This window comes from Parambassis ranga, chromosome 4, assembly GCF_900634625.1.
Source record: "Parambassis ranga chromosome 4, fParRan2.1, whole genome shotgun sequence".
Taxonomy (NCBI): domain Eukaryota; kingdom Metazoa; phylum Chordata; class Actinopteri; family Ambassidae; genus Parambassis; species Parambassis ranga.
Window position 1 is genome coordinate 2,631,895 of NC_041025.1, and position 20,340 is coordinate 2,652,234.

Sequence of the window (20,340 nt, forward strand, 5' to 3'; positions counted from 1 at the left end):
CTTGCATTTTCTTCAGGAAATGCTTTTTTCTAGTTTTTGAGATAATCAGTTCACCTGAAGTAAGTGTACTTCGCCAAGATGACTTTGTGGATGGGAAAGTCATCACCCTCCACTCTTATGACAGCATCGCAGAACAGCCCCTGGTCAAGGAGATCCTTAGAATCTAATTCCTCGTCTTTTGGAATCATGTTGACTCTGCAGACTTTTTTCTGTGTTTGTTGCCTGTCTCCTCTCAGTATATAACAGGATTTCAAAGACACACTGTGAATAGAATCTTGTCATCAAAGCACTTCACATCGCCATGGAGACATGTATACATTTAAAAACAACTTATCCTGGCATTGCGTTTGTGTTTTTAGTTAGTTTGATTGCCGTTGCTAGGCAATCAAACTATTGTTCTTCCCCTCTTTCTTCTTTATTCTTCCATATGTTTTTTGGCGTAGCATATCTTCAGCATACATTGACCGATTTCAGCCATTCAACTATCAAAATGTTCATCTCACAGAGGAAATTCTGGGTCAACTTCAAGTTTTTTCAAAAATTTATAATTTTTCAAATATTAAGCAGTTTCGGTGTTATTTTTAACAAGTTTATATAATGATATGTATTTCAGTATGATTAATATAATTATGCTTTGGTGATAACTGTTGAAGGATCTTTATTCTTCATATTTAGGCTCCATGCAGAGAGGTGTTAAACTTTTATAAAAGTATTTTAGTCATGCTGTTTCACTTACATGATTCACAAAGAGCCATGGCTGTCACAAGGAGCATCGCTGACATGAACAGTTCTGCACTTTTGTTTGCAGCTTGATTTACTTAACAAATGTTTCTTGTGTATTATTATTCTGCTAATCATGATAATCTATTTAAAGGCAAAAAAGAAGGCAAAAAATAATTATTTATGATCATGAAATTTAGTAAAGTAAAAGTATCGGTATCTGCATTGGTATCGGCGATACTGGCCCTGTATTTACTTGGCATCGGATCGATACTGAAATCTTCAGTATCGCCCACCCCTAATCTCCTCCTACAAATTTCAAGCTACAGACTCCAGTTTAGTCTTAAAACACTCATTAGATGTGCTAATGAGTGCAAACTTGTATTCAGAATTTTCTAATTCCGAATCGTTTCCATGCGCCAGGCTGTCAAAGTTGGAGTGGTTTTTGAGGTCTCCTCTGCTATGTTACCATGGTGACAGGCTGACACACAGAGGCATACAAAGCTCTGAATTGCTCTGATTCTCCAGCAATTCAGAGCAATCCTTCACATCAGCATTCAAAGCAATGCTTCATATGCAGCAATCAAACTTGCATTTTCTTCAGGAAATGCCCTTTTCTAGTTGTTTTTAAATATTGCCCACCACTACTATGACAAACAACAACTACAACTTTATCAGGTGCTCCAATACATAGCCTTCCATCCTCTTTCACAACATGGCTGTATTATTAGTAATCCATGGCTAAGCTGTTGCATTTGATTTTTCGGTTGTTCTCTGTTTACAGTGGTAGTCCAAATTTATTCTAACATCAACTAAATCTAAAGGGGGGGGGTTGTTGAAAACAGGCCAGAGGTCACCAGGTCTTTCTAAGATTTTCAAATGCCATGAAAAACCAAAACAAAAGTTGGCGGGCCAAATTTAGCCTGCAGGCCCACCAGTTGAGCAGTCCTGCTGTAGAAGCCCTGGCACAGCTGTGTGTATCTCAGAGTGCAGTAGGCCAATTGCACAACAGGGTTGTTTGGACATTTTTTGATTGATTGACAGATAAAATGCATACAATATAAGATGAAAAAACATTTAGCCTTTCATTTAGCAGACTATTATTTTATTATCTTACTGACGTTATTAACTTATTCTATTTAACAATACTAACCTGATGCCCTCTCCCACTCTTCTTTCTTTTGGTCTTGCTGAGCGAATGACCATGTCATTTACCAGACCAGGTTTAATACCCTGCTTGCCGTGTGCAACCATGTCCTGCTAATTAAAGCTAATATCCATGTGTGTGTGTGTGTGTGTGTGTGTGCAGGGGTTTTGCTGCTGCTGCTCTTCCTCGCTCTAGAGATCCTCCGCATATTTTATGGTGAGTCTGATATGTTATGTTTTAAATATTCTAATGAACTCCGGCTTCCTCCCACATATCAGAAGACGTGGGTTAGACTGGGACTCTGAATTGGCCGTAGATGTGGGTGTGGATGGTAGTTTGTATCTCTGTGATGGCGCTGTGACAGATTGGCCTGTCCATGTTGCTTTGTTGTTCTGGGAAGCTGTCTCGTTGTCCATCTTTAAATCCAGCGTATGGAGCGTACCAAGTGGAAGGAAGAAGGTGGAGCTGTGTGTGCAGACTGTAATTGGACCTCCTGTGTGTGTCCAGGCTGGAAGGGGAACATGTGTGAGCGCTCGCTGTCCTCCTGTGTGTGCCTCTTCATCCTGCTGCCCTGTGCAGCACTGGCTGTTTACTACCTGCTGCTGCAGACCTTCGTCCTGCGGCTCGAGTTCCTCCTCAGCGCTGTCCTGCTCTGCTTCTATGGCCTCAAGTTCCTGCTGGGTCTGCTCTTCATATCCACCTTCTCCAGGTGGCCGCTCCCTCCAGGCCCACTGCTGAGCATCTGACCTTTAAGTGTTGGTTTATTGTTGTTTCATTGTTGTTGTTTGTCTCTGTGTCTTCTGCAGGTCCAGAGTGTACTGAGGGTCGAGCTGCCTTCAGCTGAAACAGGATGCATCAACAGTGAGTTCACTGTGTGAATAAGTTGGATGTAAACCTGATATTTTCAATGGTTCATACCTAAAGCTGCATTTTATATATAAATTCATCATTTTGTAAATAAAACTCAAATGAAAGGAAGCAAAAATTTAAATTTAAAAACAGTCCAGCAGGAGCAGCAGCGTGTTTTTTACCAAGACCTGGTGATGACCATGATGAAGGACACCACGTAGACCACGCGGATGATGGGCCACCAGAAGATCCACGTGTCAGTGCTGTGGCTGACCTCCCGGAGGAACTTCCCTCTGAACTGTGAACGAACAGGAGGACTTTAGAACACACACAGACACACACACCCTCTCCACCCTGACCCCTACACAGGCAGACACACACGCATGCACACACACACATACACACACCCAGGAAATGAACCCATTCATGTGACAGTCAGGAAGAGTGAGGGCTTCACCTGATGTGACAGTGAACATATCACAGTGTGGATGTGACATCAAGCAGCAGGATGGAGGACACATGGATACTGTGGCTGCTCTGTAAGTAAACTGCACATGTTGCTGTGTTGTTCAGTGTGGAGCCTGAAACTAACAGTGACATTTCTCTTTAGTTCAGACGTCACTGCTGTGCTGCACAACAAACCAAGGTCAGTGAACACCTCGTGTGGCTCAGGCTGAGGGGCTGATGTGGATCTTTAACGTCTTCTAACATTCACCTGTTTGTTGCTCCTACAAAGACAAACATGATGATTGTGGATCAGCTGTTTGAGCCTGTAGGGAACAGTCATGCAGTTTTTCAGTCAATTCTCTCATCTTCCTCAAAGCTCGCCTGACGACGACTTTCAACAGCTCTCAGATGTTTGAAGGAGACTCTATGTCTCTGAGATGTGAGGAGGACGACAGCTCTGGAGGATGGACCGTGAGGAGAAAGACAAGGATACAACAGTCTCAGTGTGGACATGGGTGGGGAATATCTGCTGGGTCTTCCTGTAAGATCGGCTTCGTCTTCCCGTTGGACAGCGGTGTGTACTGGTGTGAGTCCAGAGAGGGACAGACCAGTAACAGCATCAACCTGACTGTCTCTGGTAAGATTATTAAAAATCCACTGTCAAACTTCTTCATCTCCATGTTGATGTTAATGTGCTGCACACACCTGCTAAAATATATAACAGCTTATACATCATCATACTGTAACTGACTGACTGTGAGGCTGAAGGTTTGCTCCTCTAATCTAGATCAAAATGGTGAAATATTCTCACAGACTAGCTGCTGTGACAGAGGACAGAGGACAGACAGAGAGTCATATCATCACAATTTTAACCAAAGTGTTGCTGGAAAATAATGCACCTCTGTCATAATGTCTGTTGTCACTGTTTATCTTGAATATACTGGGTAACATGATTATATTCCTGAACTGGTGTGCAGAATCAGAATCAGAGGTTGATGTAGTCAGTGATGATGAAGCTGTGTGTGTCTGGATGAAGTGTTGTAGTGTGTCTCTGTGTTAAGGTGGACCAGTGATCCTGCAGAGTCCCGTCCTCCCTGTGATGGAGGGAGATGACGTCTCTCTGAGCTGTAGAACCACGACCGCTGCCTCCAACCTCCCAGCTGCTTTCTATAAAGATGGCTCCCTCCTCAGTGCTCAGCCTACAGGTCACATGACCTGCATGTTTCCAGCTCTGATGAAGGCCTCTACAAGTGTGACATCAGAGGTCGTGGAGAGTCTCCGCCCAGCTGGATCAGTGTCACAGGTGTGGAGCTTCTCCCTCATGTCACCACTCATTTCATCCACATGTTAACCTGAGCAGGTGGAATTCTCTCTACAGGTCGACCTACAACCACACCCACCTCCACTGCCTCCCCTCCGCCTCAGCCTTCTTCTCTGGTGTTCAGCCTGGTCTGTCACCTGGTGGTGTTGTGTCCGTACCTCTGCTCCACCTTCCTCATGGTGTCTTTGTATTGACACAGATCCACAGGTAACACTGATCAATCACTGACCTTTGATCAATCAATCAATAAACTTCCCCTTCCCGTGTCCACGGTGATGACCCCACCCACCCTCACTGCGCAGGGATTGGATGAAGAGTGTTCTGAGTGTGAAACCTTTAGGTCCAGTGGGTTGGCTCTGAATGCTAATGACATAGGTGGTCAGTGAAAGAACAGCCCCTTTTTTACGGTTGTTGTAAAATCAAACTCTGAGCGTAACCCCCTACACCCCAGCTTCCTTACAGTCTTCCTGTTTCCTCCTGTTTCCCTGCTTTTGATTGGCTGCTCCGCCCTAATTGTTTCCACCTGTGTCTGGTTACCCTCACCTTGTGTATTTAGTCTGTGTTCAGCCTGAGTCTCTCATTTGTCCCTTCCAGCTGTTAGCATGTCTGTCTTCTGTTTTGTTTGTTCCTGTTTGTGCTGTTAACAAAAAGAACAAATGACAAGTAGAGAATTCATCTGTGGAAGAACAGGCTGATAAATGTGCTCTCAATGTGTCATACAGCCAAATTTTGTCTGATGTAATCCAATAATCTTGCTACCTAGCTACTATATCAACTTTTAACATTCATTCATTCATTCATATAGAACTACAGGCAGACATTTTCTCAGTAGTTTCAGTAATTTGTTGTACGTGGTGTTGCCTGTTGTGTTGTGATTGTGAGTCCATTGTTGCATTATGAGGTTTCCACAGTGGAGCAGCATTAACATTTTAGCACTTCCTGTCCCCTCTTCTTGAAGTCAGTGGGTTTCCTTTTAAAAAGGTTTGTGGTCGGGATACCTGAAATATCTTCTGTGGTTGACACTTATGAAGATGTTGTAGTTGCTAACATGTGGCTGTATGGTTAGAACAGGGAAAAGGGTTGATCTGGAAACTCCGAGTTAACTGTTTCAATAAAAGAGGTAGGTTAAACCCTGAGAGAGGAGTAAGTTAAGCCCATTTCATAAAGCGAGGTAATTTTTACTCAGAATCTGTTACCATGGTAACCTAGTCTGTGAATATAACCTGGATGGGAGCAGGTTTTCTTTAACAGACACACTGTTTGACTTCATATCAGGCACATTTTATGGAGACTGAGTGGATAATGATCAGCTGACATGTTCTTTTATCGAGGATCATAAAGATGAGGAGGCTGAATTAGTTCACAGAATGATGTTACACTCTTTATATGAACAACATTGTTAATCCCACTCAGGGTTATTTGAAGCATTTTAATGTGTATACAAATAGCAAAACCACATGTATCTCAATGAAGACTAACTACTGATAATTGTGGTGAACACAATACAAACATTTTGGTAATAAAACTGACTGTGCCACAACACAGTTAGTTACAGTGCTTCAAATATAGATGTTGTGAACATTAGGTTACCCGAACTTTGGGATATGCAGCCAGTTATTGCTACTTTATTATGTTATTTTGGTATTATTAACAAATTGAACATAACACTACGTGAATCACTGCTCCCAGACCTTCCTGTTTATTTACAAGCAAATGGAGCTGCTGCTCAAACTGTCTTTAAATGCTTACTGCAAAATTCATTGCATAATCCTATACTGTACCTATACCTAAATGAGCAGAATACAGCCGAGTATAGATTAAATGCAATGTCATTGTGTGGTTACTTGCAGTAATGTAACAAAACAAACATGTAATAAACATTTTATATTGAGGCTGATATGCACATATGTTATATGTTTATTATCCACCAGTGTTATCTGCATTTTCTTTAATGATTCCATCAGCTGTTTTCTGTTAAAACCAGCTATGTAGGTAACAAGCCCACTGTATAGTGGATGTTGAGGTTTTACTCTTGAACCACTCCTTTGTGCAAGTGCAATGACTTCAAAGAAACAAACTGAAAATATACAAACATTTATTTTCAAATTGTGAAATTATACAATGATTATCGTTGTAAGAGGAGACCTATCTCTTTGAAGTGCTGATCCTAAAGCAACATATGCTTGATGTCTCTGTGTGAGTGTGTTGGTCCAGGTGGTCGTCTGTCCATGAGGAGGTGGTGTGTGTGTGTGTGTGTGTGTGTGTGTGTGTAGTTTCAGTTTTGGGAGGCCTGCTGCATGATGACTGAACACAGACTCAACATCTGCAGGTACTCGTCTGCACCGTCTGACAGGCACTTACTAACAACCTGCAACAAGTGAGCACAGATTCATCAGGATGTCAGTACAGGAAAAACAGCACAGGAAGGCAGACCTCCACTAAAAGCAGAGTCACTTACAGCCATCTTCTCTGTAATGGCAGACTTCTGCTTGTCACTGAGGTCCTCCTGCTCTATGATGGTGTCGTGGAGCTGACTGAGGATCTGTGTGGCTGCGTAGCCTTCATCCACCATGTTCTGACAGAGGAGACAAAAACATGACAGAACATACAGTCAAGATTCATTTCTTAGACTTTATACAGCAAATTTATTTCCTATACACGAGGATGAAGGCCTGGCATCAGAAGACGTACCCTGACTGCTACTTCTAGTTTCTCAAATGTTCCTTTGAGGCAGATCTGGAGCAAGTTGTCAATCATTTTGGAAGGGACAACCTATAGGAAGGACCAGAGTAAAGTAAGCCAAGTTTGTTTTAGTTAAATCATCCATCATTCAGTTTTCTATTTAATAAGTCACCCCAGCTATTTCTACGACAGCACGATCAGTGATCTCCTTGTCGACGTTGAGGCGCGCTGCACTCTGGAGAAAAGTGATGGCTTTCCGTAGGTCTCCCTCAGACACCTGCACCAATGCTGCTATACTCTAGATTAAAAATAACAGGAAAAACAACTTAACTACAAGCTGCTGGGCAAAGACAGGATGCAAATTTGAACAGTTTTTCCCCTCCACCACTAGGTAGAGCTGTAACAATACAGTGGACACTTGGGTTGGTTAATTTTTTTGTGTATGTATGTGTTTTTGTGACATAAAAATATTACTAACACTAACTATGACAGTTCAGTTAGGACTACTACACACTAATAAATATTTATCACTGTAGTTTTTTTCGTGATGTTATCTGCTATAAAATGTGCTTCTACCTCTTTAGTGTACTTAAGGTTCTCTTTCTCACAGATCTCTAGCAGGCGCTCTTCTTGGATCTGATTGGCCAGAGGTTTGAATCGAAACTTGGAACACCTAGAGGTCAGAGGTTCAATGATCCTAAAGAGAACACACAGACATACAGCAGGGTCAGCATCATTCAGAGTGTGTGTGTTAGCCTGTTATTGATTCCAAGCAATCAGCTGACCTGCTAATATAGTTACAGATGAGACAGAAGCGGGTGGTACGAGACTCCTTCTCCATGGTTCGTCTGAGCGCAGCCTGAGCTGGAGCAGTCATGGAGTCTGCCTCATCCAGGATGATGATCTTAAAAGGAGGACAAGACTTCCCACTACAAATACAACAACACAACTTGAGTTATTTTTTTTTAGTATTTGCAGAAATACTAACTATGGTGGTAATTAAGGTATGTTCATGTGATGTAGTCAGTGTTTAACTCACTCTGGGCGAGTGCCAGCAACAGTGAGCTGAGCAAAGTTCTTGACCTTCTCTCTGATGACCTGAATGCCTCGTTCATCCGAAGCGTTGAGCTCCAGCACCCTCTGTCTGTACAGGACTGGCCTGAAGGAGACACAATAAAGACAGTAGGATTAATTCAGGAGAAAACTCATGTACAGAAAACAGGTGAGTGTAATAACAAAAGCAGGTCACACTTTATAGAAATGAAGAACACCAAGCTTCTGAACATGTAACTCACCCATAGAGTTCTCTGGCAGCAGCTAGGATGGTGGAGGTTTTTCCTGTTCCAGGAGGCCCATAAAAGAGCAAGTTGGGAAGCTGCAATCAAAACAACTTCACTGATTTTTTGCCGTGTCTTTCTACACACAGAAAATGCCTGAAATATACCTTAACAGGTGGCCCTTCAGAAAATTGATTCACTACAATAGCAAAGAGTGCTACATTTGGTCAGCCATTTTTGCGGATGTACAGATAATAGATCAACCTCCCACACTCAGACTCAAAGCATAATTATACATGATGAAGTTAAAATTTGTTTGTGTGCACGAATGGTTAAGTGACCAATTAATCCTCCACTGAGTCTCCTCTTCACCAGTGTTAATTTTGTTGACGAATCATTTTCGTCATAGTTTTCGTTAACGACCTTTTTTTGCTGATAAAAACGAGACGATAACTAAATAAAAACTAACGCACGGTGCCAAAAACGAAGACGAAATGGATTGACACTTTCGTCAACGAATAAAAACGAGACGAAATTATTGATGGAGACGAGATCCAATCAGAGCAAATTTTGTTTGTGGAAAGGGAGGGACGAATCGGGAGACGGCGGCAGAGAGCCAATCAGAAGTGCTCTCTCTGTGTAAGGACGTTGCGCCGCGATGCTGGAAGAAGGCGTACTCATGCATGGTAACACAACACAGGAGAACAGACACACAGACACGTTTAATTTCAAGACAATCAAGACGGTTTACAAACCGTGCGGAGCGACTATCAGCGGTAAAAACAATAAACCTGAAGCGACATTTGCAGACGAGTCATCTTAACTTCCGTTCAAAGATACACGTGACAAAATCTATAAATGAAGACACCGCTGCTGATGGTTTTACAGCATGTGACCTGTTTCTAAGTTGTCACTGAAGTGTTTTGCTGTAGTTATGGAGTATTCATGAGGAAGGTCATGACTGAACAGTGTATTCAGGGAGAGCAGCTCACTGTTCATTGGTTCTTTGTGAAAAGATCATAGCAATTAAATAAAGAGGTGTTTGTTTCAAATAACACAAGTTAAAGCTGTGCCTGTTTTTATTGCACAATCAAACCTTAAATATTTCATGAAAAATATATATCATAGAATTTTAGTCGACTAAATCCACGGCAGATTTAGTCGACTAAAATTATTTGATATTTAGTCGACTAAAACTAGACTAAAACTTTAAAAATGTTGATGACTAAAACGTGACTAAAATCAAATGACATTTTAGTCACAAGACTAAAATAAAAACTAAATCCGAAATTGCTGCCAAAATTAACACTGCTCTTCACTCTGCAATGACGCCTAATTTTTGTGCAAAACTACAAAAAAATCTAAATGAGTGTTGTTTACATCAACACAGTTCTGGAGCAGACAGACCTCTGGTTGCTAATGGGCATTAACTAACATTAACTTGTAATTAAACTACTTACATCTGCTCCTTCCAGACATTTCTTCAGCATTGCTACCACCTCCTCTTGAAAGGCAACCTCATCCACACACTTTGGCCTGCTGAAGTAAGAAATATGCCCTGTTAATACTGACATCATCACCAGCTAATTGTTATGGTATCTCTTTTAGCTTTCATTCATCATCCCCACGGTTACTTACATATATCATGATTTTTAATGCAACCCAATATAATGTCTGCTGTGAATTCTACCACACAGGGAAGTATCAGACATACAAACATACAACTGTATTGTTTTGCCCATAATCCACAGTCATTTGTGTTTCACACTTACTATTTTTCCACCCATGGAACAGCCTTTGCCTTCTTCTCTGCACTGGGTCCTGCTGCTGCTGCCTTGTCTTTCTGTGGTCTGGTTGACTGAACAGTTGCTCCTTTCAGAAATGCCTGCATGACTGCTCCTGATTTGCAAAAACACAGAAAACATCCAGGGATAAACATACAAACGCTGGAGGGTACACACAAGACACCCTCCTGAGACACAGCTGCAAAAGCAGGTCTACCTGCGAGAGGCTAAATAATAATACTCTTAGTAGAGTCAAGGCGCATGTGCAATAAATCCCATGAAGCCCTGCAGACTGCTCATTAGCTCACCTGTTACACCTCCTCACTGCAGTGTGAGACACGGTATGTTCCAAACGTCATTCAAAAATAAGACGATTTAGGAAGCGCAGTTTGCGAGGTAATGCCACTACATGTTTTTTTTTCTTTTTTGTGAACACTTATACGTATACACCGTAACTTTAGCAGTTAACAGATGATATAAGTTAAGCTAATTGAGGTAGTAAAGTTAATGGCTGCAAGGTTTAACATAATATTCATATCCTTCAGATACGAAAGGAATGTGACACTATGTTTTGCGGAATACCTCCGTTGTCTACTGTATCGTTGTCTTTCAGCATTACAAATCCGTACATAGCATTACTAATAGCACACATGGCTGGCAAAGATAAACAGCAGTCGTTATTAGCCTGTCATCTTACATATGGACGCTTCGCGCTAATTATATACACCAAACGCAGCTCTTACCAAAATATCCCACGGCCGATGTTATATAGTGTTAAAGGATAACGGTAATATCCTGTCAATTGTCCGTGTACGTTGTGAGTTTATTTAGCTTGTAACAGCAACAGCGTCTTCCCGCTCTGGTAGTGAAAATAACTTCCGTCAACGTCATAGCTTTGCTCCCAATCAAATGCTGCGGAGCCCCATCATTTCCGTATTGACGTCTCCTCTCATCCGCTCCTTTCTGGAGGTGTCTCCTCCCGTTTCTTTCTTCATCCGCTTTTTATATTCCCTTTTTCTTTTTATATTATTTTCATCTTACCGTATTTTATTTTATCTAATGTCATAGTGCAAAAATTATAATTAAAAAAATACGCATTTTTTATGACAAAATGCAAATTCCCTGTTGTGATGTCAGGCCCTGCTGCTTTGCTTTGTCTGGCAGCTGCAGGGATGCTTAACATTACTGTTGGGCCTGTGTTTGGCTGTGAGTGAAGATAAGTGAGTGGCAGACTGAGGCTGAGCACAGATGTCTCGGGCTAATTGTCTCCATCACAGTCTCCACAGTCCCAGGAGGATATGTCTATAGAGAGATGGTAGGGCCCCATTGTTGTAAGCTATAGGCAAAATGTGGAATGGGATCTGCAGAGTGGCACTGAATGAACACAAGCTGCTCATAAGCATGAATGGTAAATGATGGGTGGAGTCTAATGATTTGTTTTGTTTGAGCTTCCATGAGATGGTGGTGAAAATCTGAGCTGCTTTGTAATATTTTTTTAAACAAATTGTTCTAGTACCTAACAGATTAAATCATTTATTTTTCTTATTAAGTTTAAATCCCTGTCTGTGTTTCACCAGCTCCAGTCCATACACACGTCAGCTCCAGGCACCAGGATTTCCCTATAGGACCTATTAACCCCCCTGCTCCATCCATCCATCCACCCTACTCTCGGCTCTGTGTGTCTCCCTCCGCCCTGCAGGCAGGTACAGCAGCCTTCTGATTTGCTTCCATGTCCGTGACTCAGCTGCTTTATTAGAGTAAACAGAGCATCATCAAAGCGGCAGCAGCAGCAGTGTTTTCTTATCCATGAAGAGTGTCTCTGGTTGGAGTGGAGTGAATTATCTCCTCAGTGCTGTGGATCTTTCTTTCTTGTTTTTGGGCTATATGCTTCTTGAAGATGTTTTTTCCTGTGAGGATTATTGTGTTTGTTACTTGGATACTCCATGGATCATAAAATGGAATATTTTTTAACAAACGGATTCATGGTTTTGACTCTACACTAACAAATCCTCTCTTTTGTTCATTGACTGGTTTGTTATGGTGTTTAGAGTCTTTTTGTCTGCCTGACAGATGAGCTGTTTCATTCGTGAACACTGTCTGGTTGCTTATCATACATAATAAATGGTTGGCTGAGCTTTTTTTCTACTTTATAGCCCTATTTTATTACCAGTTTCTGTGTTTTTGCACCTGTGCCTCAGTGGAAACCTCATCATTTTATCTCCAGGCTTCCTGGGAGTGACACCATCGTCATCATCCACAGGGCTTGGAGGACTTGAGAGAGAAAGAAGGAGAGGAAAGGTGTAACAAAGAGAGAAAAGTATAAAAAGAAATCTGTGAGGACGAAATCGGATTAAGGAGAAAAACGAGAGAATATTGTCAGTGGTGAAAGAAGGGTGGTGAGAGGAGGAGGAGGAGGAGGAAGAGGCGTGGCAGCCAGGAAAGAGAGAGAGAGAGTGCGAGAGAGAGAGAGAGAGGCTGAGAGACGAGTGGATACAACCCACACCCTGAGATGCTGTGCTGGCTTAGGGAGGACGAGATGTCGGTTCAGGAGATGCTACAGAGGGTGCAGTGTGTCATCACTCATGTCGGTGAGTCATCATACGATGTTTCCCGCTTTTTCTCAGCTGCCTTTTTTTAGTTAAAATGTGAAGAGCTTTTTAAAAGTGGATAGTCTCTGGAATCTTCTTGAAATTGAGCTCTTCAGTGAAAGATTATGTATCAGTTTGATTTACAAAAAAAAATGAAGAGAGCCGTCTACTACAGTGTGAGTAGAAGCAGAGCAGATGAAAGGGAGGCAGGGGATCCTCTCATCAGGACCACAGGGAGATGCTGAGGATGCGCATAGTAGAGGGAAAAGGATATGAAGGAGTGATGAGTGTTGTTTAAAGCATATTCAGTATTATTATTATAACTTCAATTCAGTCCCTAACATTAATTTTGTGACTCATAAGAGTGAATATCTGCTGAAAAGCTGATCTTATTTTTGTGTTTTATTAGTACAGCAAACATTTGAAAGGCTTGGTTTTATTATCCACTTTTTTGCCATCTTTCCTACATTTCATGTCTTCCCTTATCCGATTTACCCTTGCCATCCTCTCTGCATCCCCTCCCTTCCCTTATCCTTCCCCTCTCCCTCTGCTTTTTCTCGGTCATTTCTCTTCCCCTTCATCTGTCCTCCTCCCATCATTTTTTTCTTCTCCTCCTCCTCCTCAGTAGTTCTGCATCCGGGTCATTTCCCGGAATGGTGGGGAAGTAGGTTAATGTGCCACGCTGGAGTCTACTGCACGGTATTCTCCAATGCTGCACTGCCGACATTGCATAGTAGTCATGGAAGTGAAGGGTAGGGGGGCACTGGAGGAGAGCCTGTGAGAGCCTGCGTTGCTATGGAAACTGAGCTCGAATTCATTTACTGGGAGCTGGGGCTCACACTTTATGCTGCCATCAGTGGTTGCAGCAATGGTGATTGCAGAAGGTGCTAATTTAACTGGATATTTTTATAACTCATTATCTCATATCTTTCACATTTCATCAAGCAGCGTTCTGCCCCTTATATAGCCATGGAGCTACACTTCGAAGTTAGTTAAATAGATAAAATAACAGTTAAATAATTCTACTCATGGTCCACTATAGATAAGATAAGATATTCTTCTGGTAGGCCTATGTTATATTTGGAGGTATGGCTATGTTTTGGGATTTTCTAACCTTTTCATGTGCATGCATGGAAGCCTAAAGCAGGAAGAGCTACAACAAAGACACCTCTGGGAATGCATCACACTGATTACAACACTGATTACAGATATAAAGGTGGCTTGCAAAAAGAGAAGAACAGTAGACTAGGGTAATATCACAGAAAAAAGGATCTTCTGAAATTATCTTTACAAGATTCCAACCATGAGGAAGATCATTTCTTTCAATCAGGAAGCAAACAAACACACCAAATTATCAGCTAAATCCTCATTTGCTCTAATGCTGCAACAAATAATCAGTGAGTAGGAGTTTGTAACCGTTGACATGGAAACCGGACATTTTCAGGACATTTTCAGGACATTTTCCACTTATTTGTCCATTATAAGGCCAGAATACATTGACTGACATGAACAATCAATCAACAATGCAATAATAACAATGCATCAGCTGTAAGTCTAGCAAACTGCAGCATTAACTAAAAACACACCATAAGTACATTAAAGCTTTATATGGTGTCCGTTTAATTTTGGTCAAATGGTGTGTAGCGCATGTCTGTCTTGCACATTGTGCATTGTTTCAGTTCTTGTTGTGCTCCTTGACCAGCAGGGAGCTCACTTGCTCCCTGTATGAAGCAGGACCACAGCACCGCTTCAGGCATGCATACTGTAAATGAGAGCCATTTGCTGCCCATATGGTTACAACCTTAAGGTATGATGTTCTCTGATGTATTGCACACTCAGTGTGTGTGTGTGTGTGTGTGTGTGTGTGTTAGCGTGGACTATACAGTCCTGTGGATGCTCATCCACTGTGCATGTGTGGAATGCAGGCTGCAGGTGGAAGTTAAATAGGAACACACCTTCTTATATATGTCCGCAGCTGTCTCACACATGCATACGTGAAAATATGTTCTGCTTCACGCACAGCCTCCCATGCTCCCATCCCACTCCCAGCCTTTTGTTGTCATGACGTCAGAGTAGCATTCTCTCTCTGCTTCCTCTTCCTGTCTGTTGTACATGAACGGGGAGGGTCGCCACATCCTTTGGAAAGTGTTTGTCTTTCTTTCTGTCAGCTGGACATAGGCCAGTGCTGCTCACAACAACACAGCTAAACAATGGGATTGATCTACTTCTTTGATTTTTACAGTCTGGTCTTAGGTTCTCACTGCACACGTTTTTGTGCTGGGGACTGTCTTAGTGCTGAGGCAGACTGGGTGTACTGATAGAAAGGTTTAGGGCACACTCAAGACTGCATACAGCGAGGCTTGAAAGTTTGTGAAAGCACTGCACCGTATCCCTTCTGTAAAACACGGTGGTGGTAGTATCATTGTTTTGGCCTGGTTTGTTGTCTGAGCCATTGATGGAACGATTAATTTGGAATGATTCATGTGAATTATAACTCCTCCTGACTTCTACTGTGCAGACTCTGGTTCCAAAATATGTTTTTTTCACTCAGAGCTGTAAGTGAGATTTAGTTTTGGCCTCAATTTTGCACATTTGGCGGAGGCGATAATGTGTTGTCTATCTTGTCCCGTCAATGATTTAAACTCATCACTCAATTTTACTAGTTTAAATATGAGAAAAGGTTATAGTTAGGATGTAAAGAACTGCCGACAGTCAGGGTTAGGATCTCTCATGGTACTGGAGATTCTTGTATGACGTACATCATTACATTAAATATTTGCTGGTGTACTACTACTACAATGTGCTACTAATACAATAACTAGTAGGGAAACCTAACAGCATAAACAGCAGGGTGTAAGATGCTGCCAGGCAGAGCGTGCATGGAATGCCATAACCATGTACCTGAAATAATGTACAGAAATACATGTCCCAGTCAAATGGCTCCAAAGGTGGTGGAGAATGACTGAACCCAATCCTGTAGGGCTTTTACAGACAGACAGACAAGCAAGGGTTAATTAGTATCAATATAGTGGAGGATGTATAGGATAGTGCATAGTGTACAGATAGGATAGTGTAGTGGATGTTTGGAGGAAAACAGCACGGGGAAAGACTTTGGGGGTTTTTGGTTGTGGATTAAACTTACAAACATTGGGTAATTTGTTCTGCTTGCACTTTGACTTTTTGTGTAAATGCTGTTAAAGCCGTGTTGCATGTGTGTGTGGTGGTGCTGTGAACCTGGTTTTAATTCATCTTTGGTGTAAGTGCATTGTCTAAATATGTCCTATTACAATGCAAATCTCTCTAAAACATTACCAGCTTTCACTCCAAAAGAACAACTGGGCAAAAGAGAGAACAGAAAACAACATCTGTTCCTTTTAAGCTTGTGGGACTGCTGGGAGCGTCCCGCTCATCTATTATTTAAAGTGCTGAAGTGCAGCATGTGAAGCATCATTGACTGATGACGCTCTCACAGTCTCTGTTGTGTTTTACTGACTCCAACAGGAGAAGGTCATTCTCAGTGAGGTGCAGCCAAGGCCTGTGGTGATGTCATCCATGATGTAATGAAGCCTCTTCAGATTTTCTAAACAGTTAGGATAGCTGTTGATGGAGGAGTGCACTTTTGTAAAAAAGAGCAGCTGTGAAAATGCCTGTTGAAGTGTTGTTCAACACTCTGGCTTCACTGATATTTGTCATCTCACCATGCAGCACTGTGAACAGAGGTTTAAACTTTTGTTATATAATATCTAGTGCAAAGTATGACATGCTGAAGGAATGATTCTCCACCCTGTTCTCCACCCTTCACTCTCATGTTTCTCTCTTTTTCCTTCAGATCCCTGCAGAACATAGCTTGACTTGAGTTGTTATCCTATAGGAATTGTCCCATTCATTTTGCTGAGCTCAGATAGGAAGATGAGGTGCGTTGGTGAAATAGTTCCACAAGGCATGACAACAAAACATAATACCACATAATCTGTATGACATCACCCAGTTGGGTCTTTCCATGTGAAATCCTCCAGGGCCGCTGGACGATCCTCTCATTTATTTTTCAAAACATTCACTCATGAACATCTATCAGTATTATGGAGAAATCAAATGTACACTGCAGCTGGCTGTCCACATCCTGTTGTCCATAAAGTGTAGGTAGGAAAAGGTTCTGTATTGACTTGTTTGTGATGGATGAGCACGATAACAGAGCGAGAGTCCTAATTCAGTACGATGTGATGTTGGTATGGGGGTTGAAGGAATATTGGTGCTGCTGGTTGCAATTTGTTAACAAAATTTCCAAAATTGTCATCCAAACCCAGGTACAAAAAAACAGTGTTTGATCAATTCTCTTTTTTTGAATTATGCAAATTATGCAATAAGGTCATTTAGTGTGACCTCAGAACCGTGACACAAACCGATCCATGGGTTTTGTGAACCGTTCCACCCCTAACCAAGAACCACTACGATCAGAAGATTTTTATGTTTTTATGCAAAAAAAAGAGTTCGAAGACTGAACACAAAATGGCTTCTGCTTCTGCACAAGTTTCTGCTTGTGTGTTATTACAGTTAGAAGAGCTGTATTATAAATCACTGGGGATGGGGGGCATTAAAGAATAAGGGGGGGTGGGAGTAAACAGGGAAGGATGCAGAGGTGGAAGGAAAGACTGCGCTGCCTAATGAGAGTATTGTTGAGGATATTTGTGTAAAGTGTGGAAAAGGACTGAGCTGCTAAACCGGTCACAAGGTTGCCAGGGGAGGCTCAGACCCCTGCTCTGACGAAAACACTGAGACACACACACACACACATTCCCCTGTCACTCTCTCACTTCTCTCTCTCGCTCGCTCTCTCTCTTACACACACTTATACACAAAAGAGGAGGGACTGCTCCTGCCATACTTGAAAGGAACCAAACAGCCCTGAGGAGTACTGTCAAGTGGACTTGTGTGTATGTGTGGAACGTTGGACTGGGTCCTGGTTTAGCCGTGAGGCAGCATCATGGGATCAGTGATATGTAAGTTACAAATATGTGTGTAGTGTCTGAACACCTGGAACTGCAGCTTGGTAGTGATGGGGGACAGTGTTGAGAATCATCAGACATGCAGTCTGATGATGTATCATGAAAAACAAATGTGGTGTAACCGTGAACTGAAGGTTCCAAGATGCTTGTGTGTCAACTGAATCATGTTGACATTGATGTATTACATGTGTGCTGCTACACTGGTGAGTGACCAATGCACTAAATAGTGTAATCACTGTTGTACCAGGGAGAGAAAATATCATATCATTATCTTATCATAAACAACAACTAATTGTTTATGCTAATTTATTCTAACGCAGGATGAGCTGTTTCTGGATGTTTTGTTTCCTTTTTTTTTTTTTTTACAATTTAAGTGTCCCATTTTTACTGGAACATTGTTGCAACTCTATGGAAATAGCACATTTATTTAAAAGTAAACTACTTTGGTTCTACAAAAATGAAACTGGTGCCAGCATGTACAACGTAGTCTTAAGTTTCCCAGGGTATTTCCAATTTTGGGAAAAAAAGGACCCCCCCCCCCATACTGCACATATTTTACCATTTACAAAATTTTGCAGTTTCTACAAATCAGTTTTTCACTTAATGACGTAAGCCTGCAGATTAGCTGAAAACTCAGCTGAATTGTTGTCACATAAGCTGGTTGCATATGAGTCATAGTCAAACATTTTTGGATCATTGCTTTGATAATTTTTTCTGACTTTTTTCCTGTCACACATGGTGATGTATAGAGAAATGACACTTTTTGTTGACTACAGAAGAACTGTAGTAAACAAAACATATTCATGCTTTTTAATTATTGATATTCTAAAATAATTAAACAGAAATATGTATCATAGGACGATATTAGTTGTTTTTGATTCCTTCATAATTATACCTCAAGATACACATGAAGACAAGCTTCTTTTGAATTATTTCTTTAAAACATAGGTAAGTGAGAGTACAGGTTATATTATGGCTGTATAAGCATACATCATATGTAATAAAGATAGGTGTATAAGACCAAGTGACATGTCTAGTTGATGACTAGTGAAGTAGTGATTCAGATCAGACCACTTATTACAGTATTATATACATTTGTTTTTGTTGTGACACTGTGGGGTGTGACACAGCCTCCCCTGAGGCTGACCTCAGGGCTGGGGAGGAGGGGGCTACATTTCTGTAGTAGTAGGCCGGATTAGAGCAGGAGAGTGTGAATGAATGGTGCTCCATCAGCTGTAAAGCTTGCTAATTATTGGGGACAGGCGGAAGTCGAGGTTGACTTTACAGAAAAAGGCTCATGACTGGAATAAATTCCAGCTTTTGATTTCATCCAGCAAACATTCAGATTACTCGCATTTAGTGTCTCACAAAGGTGTGATTTCACATCAGCTGATCTCTTTCGGGCTTGTGACAGCATATACTGCAATGCAGTTATGTATCTGCTTACTCTTTTTTTTCATTTACAGTCATACAGTGGGGATAGGTGTGGAGTGAACCATGTGAGAAGTCACAGCAGGCTTGTCTGTGGTAGTCACAGGGCTGGGTGCATGTAAATGTCCTGTAATAGGCTTTACTTTGTAGAGATTATGACACACACACACACACACACACAGGAGTAGAGAGGATAGAAGCACCTTGCAGGGACACATGCAATGACAGCAGCACTTCTGTGTGTGTGTGTGTGGAGCAGACAGCAGAAGCACTGAGGAAACATGGATTATTCAGCAGCAAGGTTTCAAACATAGATACAGCAGGATGCAGACTTATCCCATGTGAGATCAGGTGGAGGTGTGAGTGGAAATGGACTCCGAAAGAAGGCTTATGTGTCGCTGCCGTGATAAATATGAAGAGCCGTACTCCATCGTGCGGATCTCCACCGCTGAGATGGAGGCTTACTATCACTTTCTGATGATGTGTCAGGAGGCCAGATTAAGAAGTATGTGAACCTTCAATACCTGCATTGTGTGTGTAGTCGTCTAGTGTTTAGAGCTTACTTTGAGAAAAAAATGGTAAAAGCATATTGCTGGTATGGTATGGCCAGTGCTCCAGTGCTGTTGTCCACGTGTGTAGTGAGTGTGAGTGTAAGTTTAGACTCAGGTGTGGCTTACAGTGCCAACTCCTACTCAAGCCAAATAAGAGGAATCCTCAAAGCCACCAATTGAATATTGAATATATATTTAATATATTAATTGAAAATGGAATATATATTTAGTTATAGTTTTCACTCTATTCTGCATACCAATATTGCAATTTTTGCAATGTAACTGTTAGTCCTAGGCGAGACACACTTATAGGATCTATGTTGCACTGAGGAATGGGTTTTTGACATAAATCTTGTTCAATCATCTTGTTTTTGCAAAAACATTTTTGAGCCATATTAAATAAAGCATGGCATTGGGAAAATAACCACTTTAAGCTTAGAATGGGTGGGTGGTATTTTCTGACAGAACCTTACCTCATGCATTCAGGTACTAGTAAGTAGGAAGTATCAATATGGATGTTGTCACAGTGCTGTGTCTGGT

The 20,340-nt window shown here is 41.6% G+C and overlaps 4 protein-coding genes across 4 annotated transcripts in view; 3 read left to right on the top strand and 1 right to left on the bottom strand.

Moving 5' to 3' along the window:
* Window positions 1-2,031: 2,031 nt before the first annotated feature.
* Window positions 2,032-2,637, top strand: LOC114434556 (transmembrane protein 216-like; the record flags this gene model as incomplete). Its single annotated transcript, XM_028403872.1, has 2 exons — window positions 2,032-2,083; window positions 2,375-2,637. Coding segments are annotated over 2 exons (291 nt in total), but the record flags the coding sequence as incomplete, so codon positions are not given.
* Window positions 2,638-3,560: 923 nt separating this feature from the next.
* On the top strand, window positions 3,561-4,678 carry LOC114434557 (Fc receptor-like protein 5). Its single transcript, XM_028403873.1, is given in 4 exon segments — window positions 3,561-3,800; window positions 4,225-4,377; window positions 4,380-4,466; window positions 4,542-4,678. Coding segments are annotated over 4 exon segments (606 nt in total). The 5' UTR covers window positions 3,561-3,571.
* A 1,886-nt stretch (window positions 4,679-6,564) lies between these two features.
* On the bottom strand, window positions 6,565-11,105 carry rfc4 (replication factor C (activator 1) 4). The gene is made up of 11 exons (XM_028404110.1): window positions 10,971-11,105; window positions 10,216-10,342; window positions 9,904-9,982; window positions 8,462-8,541; window positions 8,206-8,325; window positions 7,952-8,095; window positions 7,743-7,863; window positions 7,339-7,464; window positions 7,176-7,256; window positions 6,943-7,059; window positions 6,565-6,852 (listed from the first exon to the last, which is right to left on the bottom strand). Exons 2-11 carry the CDS (start codon window positions 10,332-10,334, stop codon window positions 6,760-6,762), a joined length of 1,080 nt encoding a protein of 359 aa, XP_028259911.1. The 5' UTR covers window positions 10,335-10,342; window positions 10,971-11,105; the 3' UTR covers window positions 6,565-6,759.
* Window positions 11,106-17,707: 6,602 nt separating this feature from the next.
* The window catches only part of mcf2l2 (MCF.2 cell line derived transforming sequence-like 2), a 67,368-nt gene continuing 64,735 nt past the window's right edge, over window positions 17,708-20,340 (top strand). Inside the window, exon 1 of the mRNA XM_028403374.1 lies at window positions 17,708-17,812. Coding sequence (XP_028259175.1) covers window positions 17,797-17,812 — 16 coding nt within the window. The 5' untranslated portion in view covers window positions 17,708-17,796. The remainder of the gene's footprint in view (window positions 17,813-20,340) is intronic.

Coding starts and splice junctions, on each gene's coding strand:
- rfc4 (XM_028404110.1), bottom strand. CDS start 10,334: ATGCAGGCATTTCTGAAAGGAGCAACTGTTCAGTCAACCAGACCACAG. Junction 8,542..9,903: donor AATGTCTGGAAGGAGCAGAT/GTAAGTAGTTTA, acceptor TTTTGATTGCAG/CTTCCCAACTTGCTCTTTTA. Junction 7,864..7,951: donor ATCTGTAACTATATTAGCAG/GTCAGCTGATTG, acceptor TGTTCTCTTTAG/GATCATTGAACCTCTGACCT.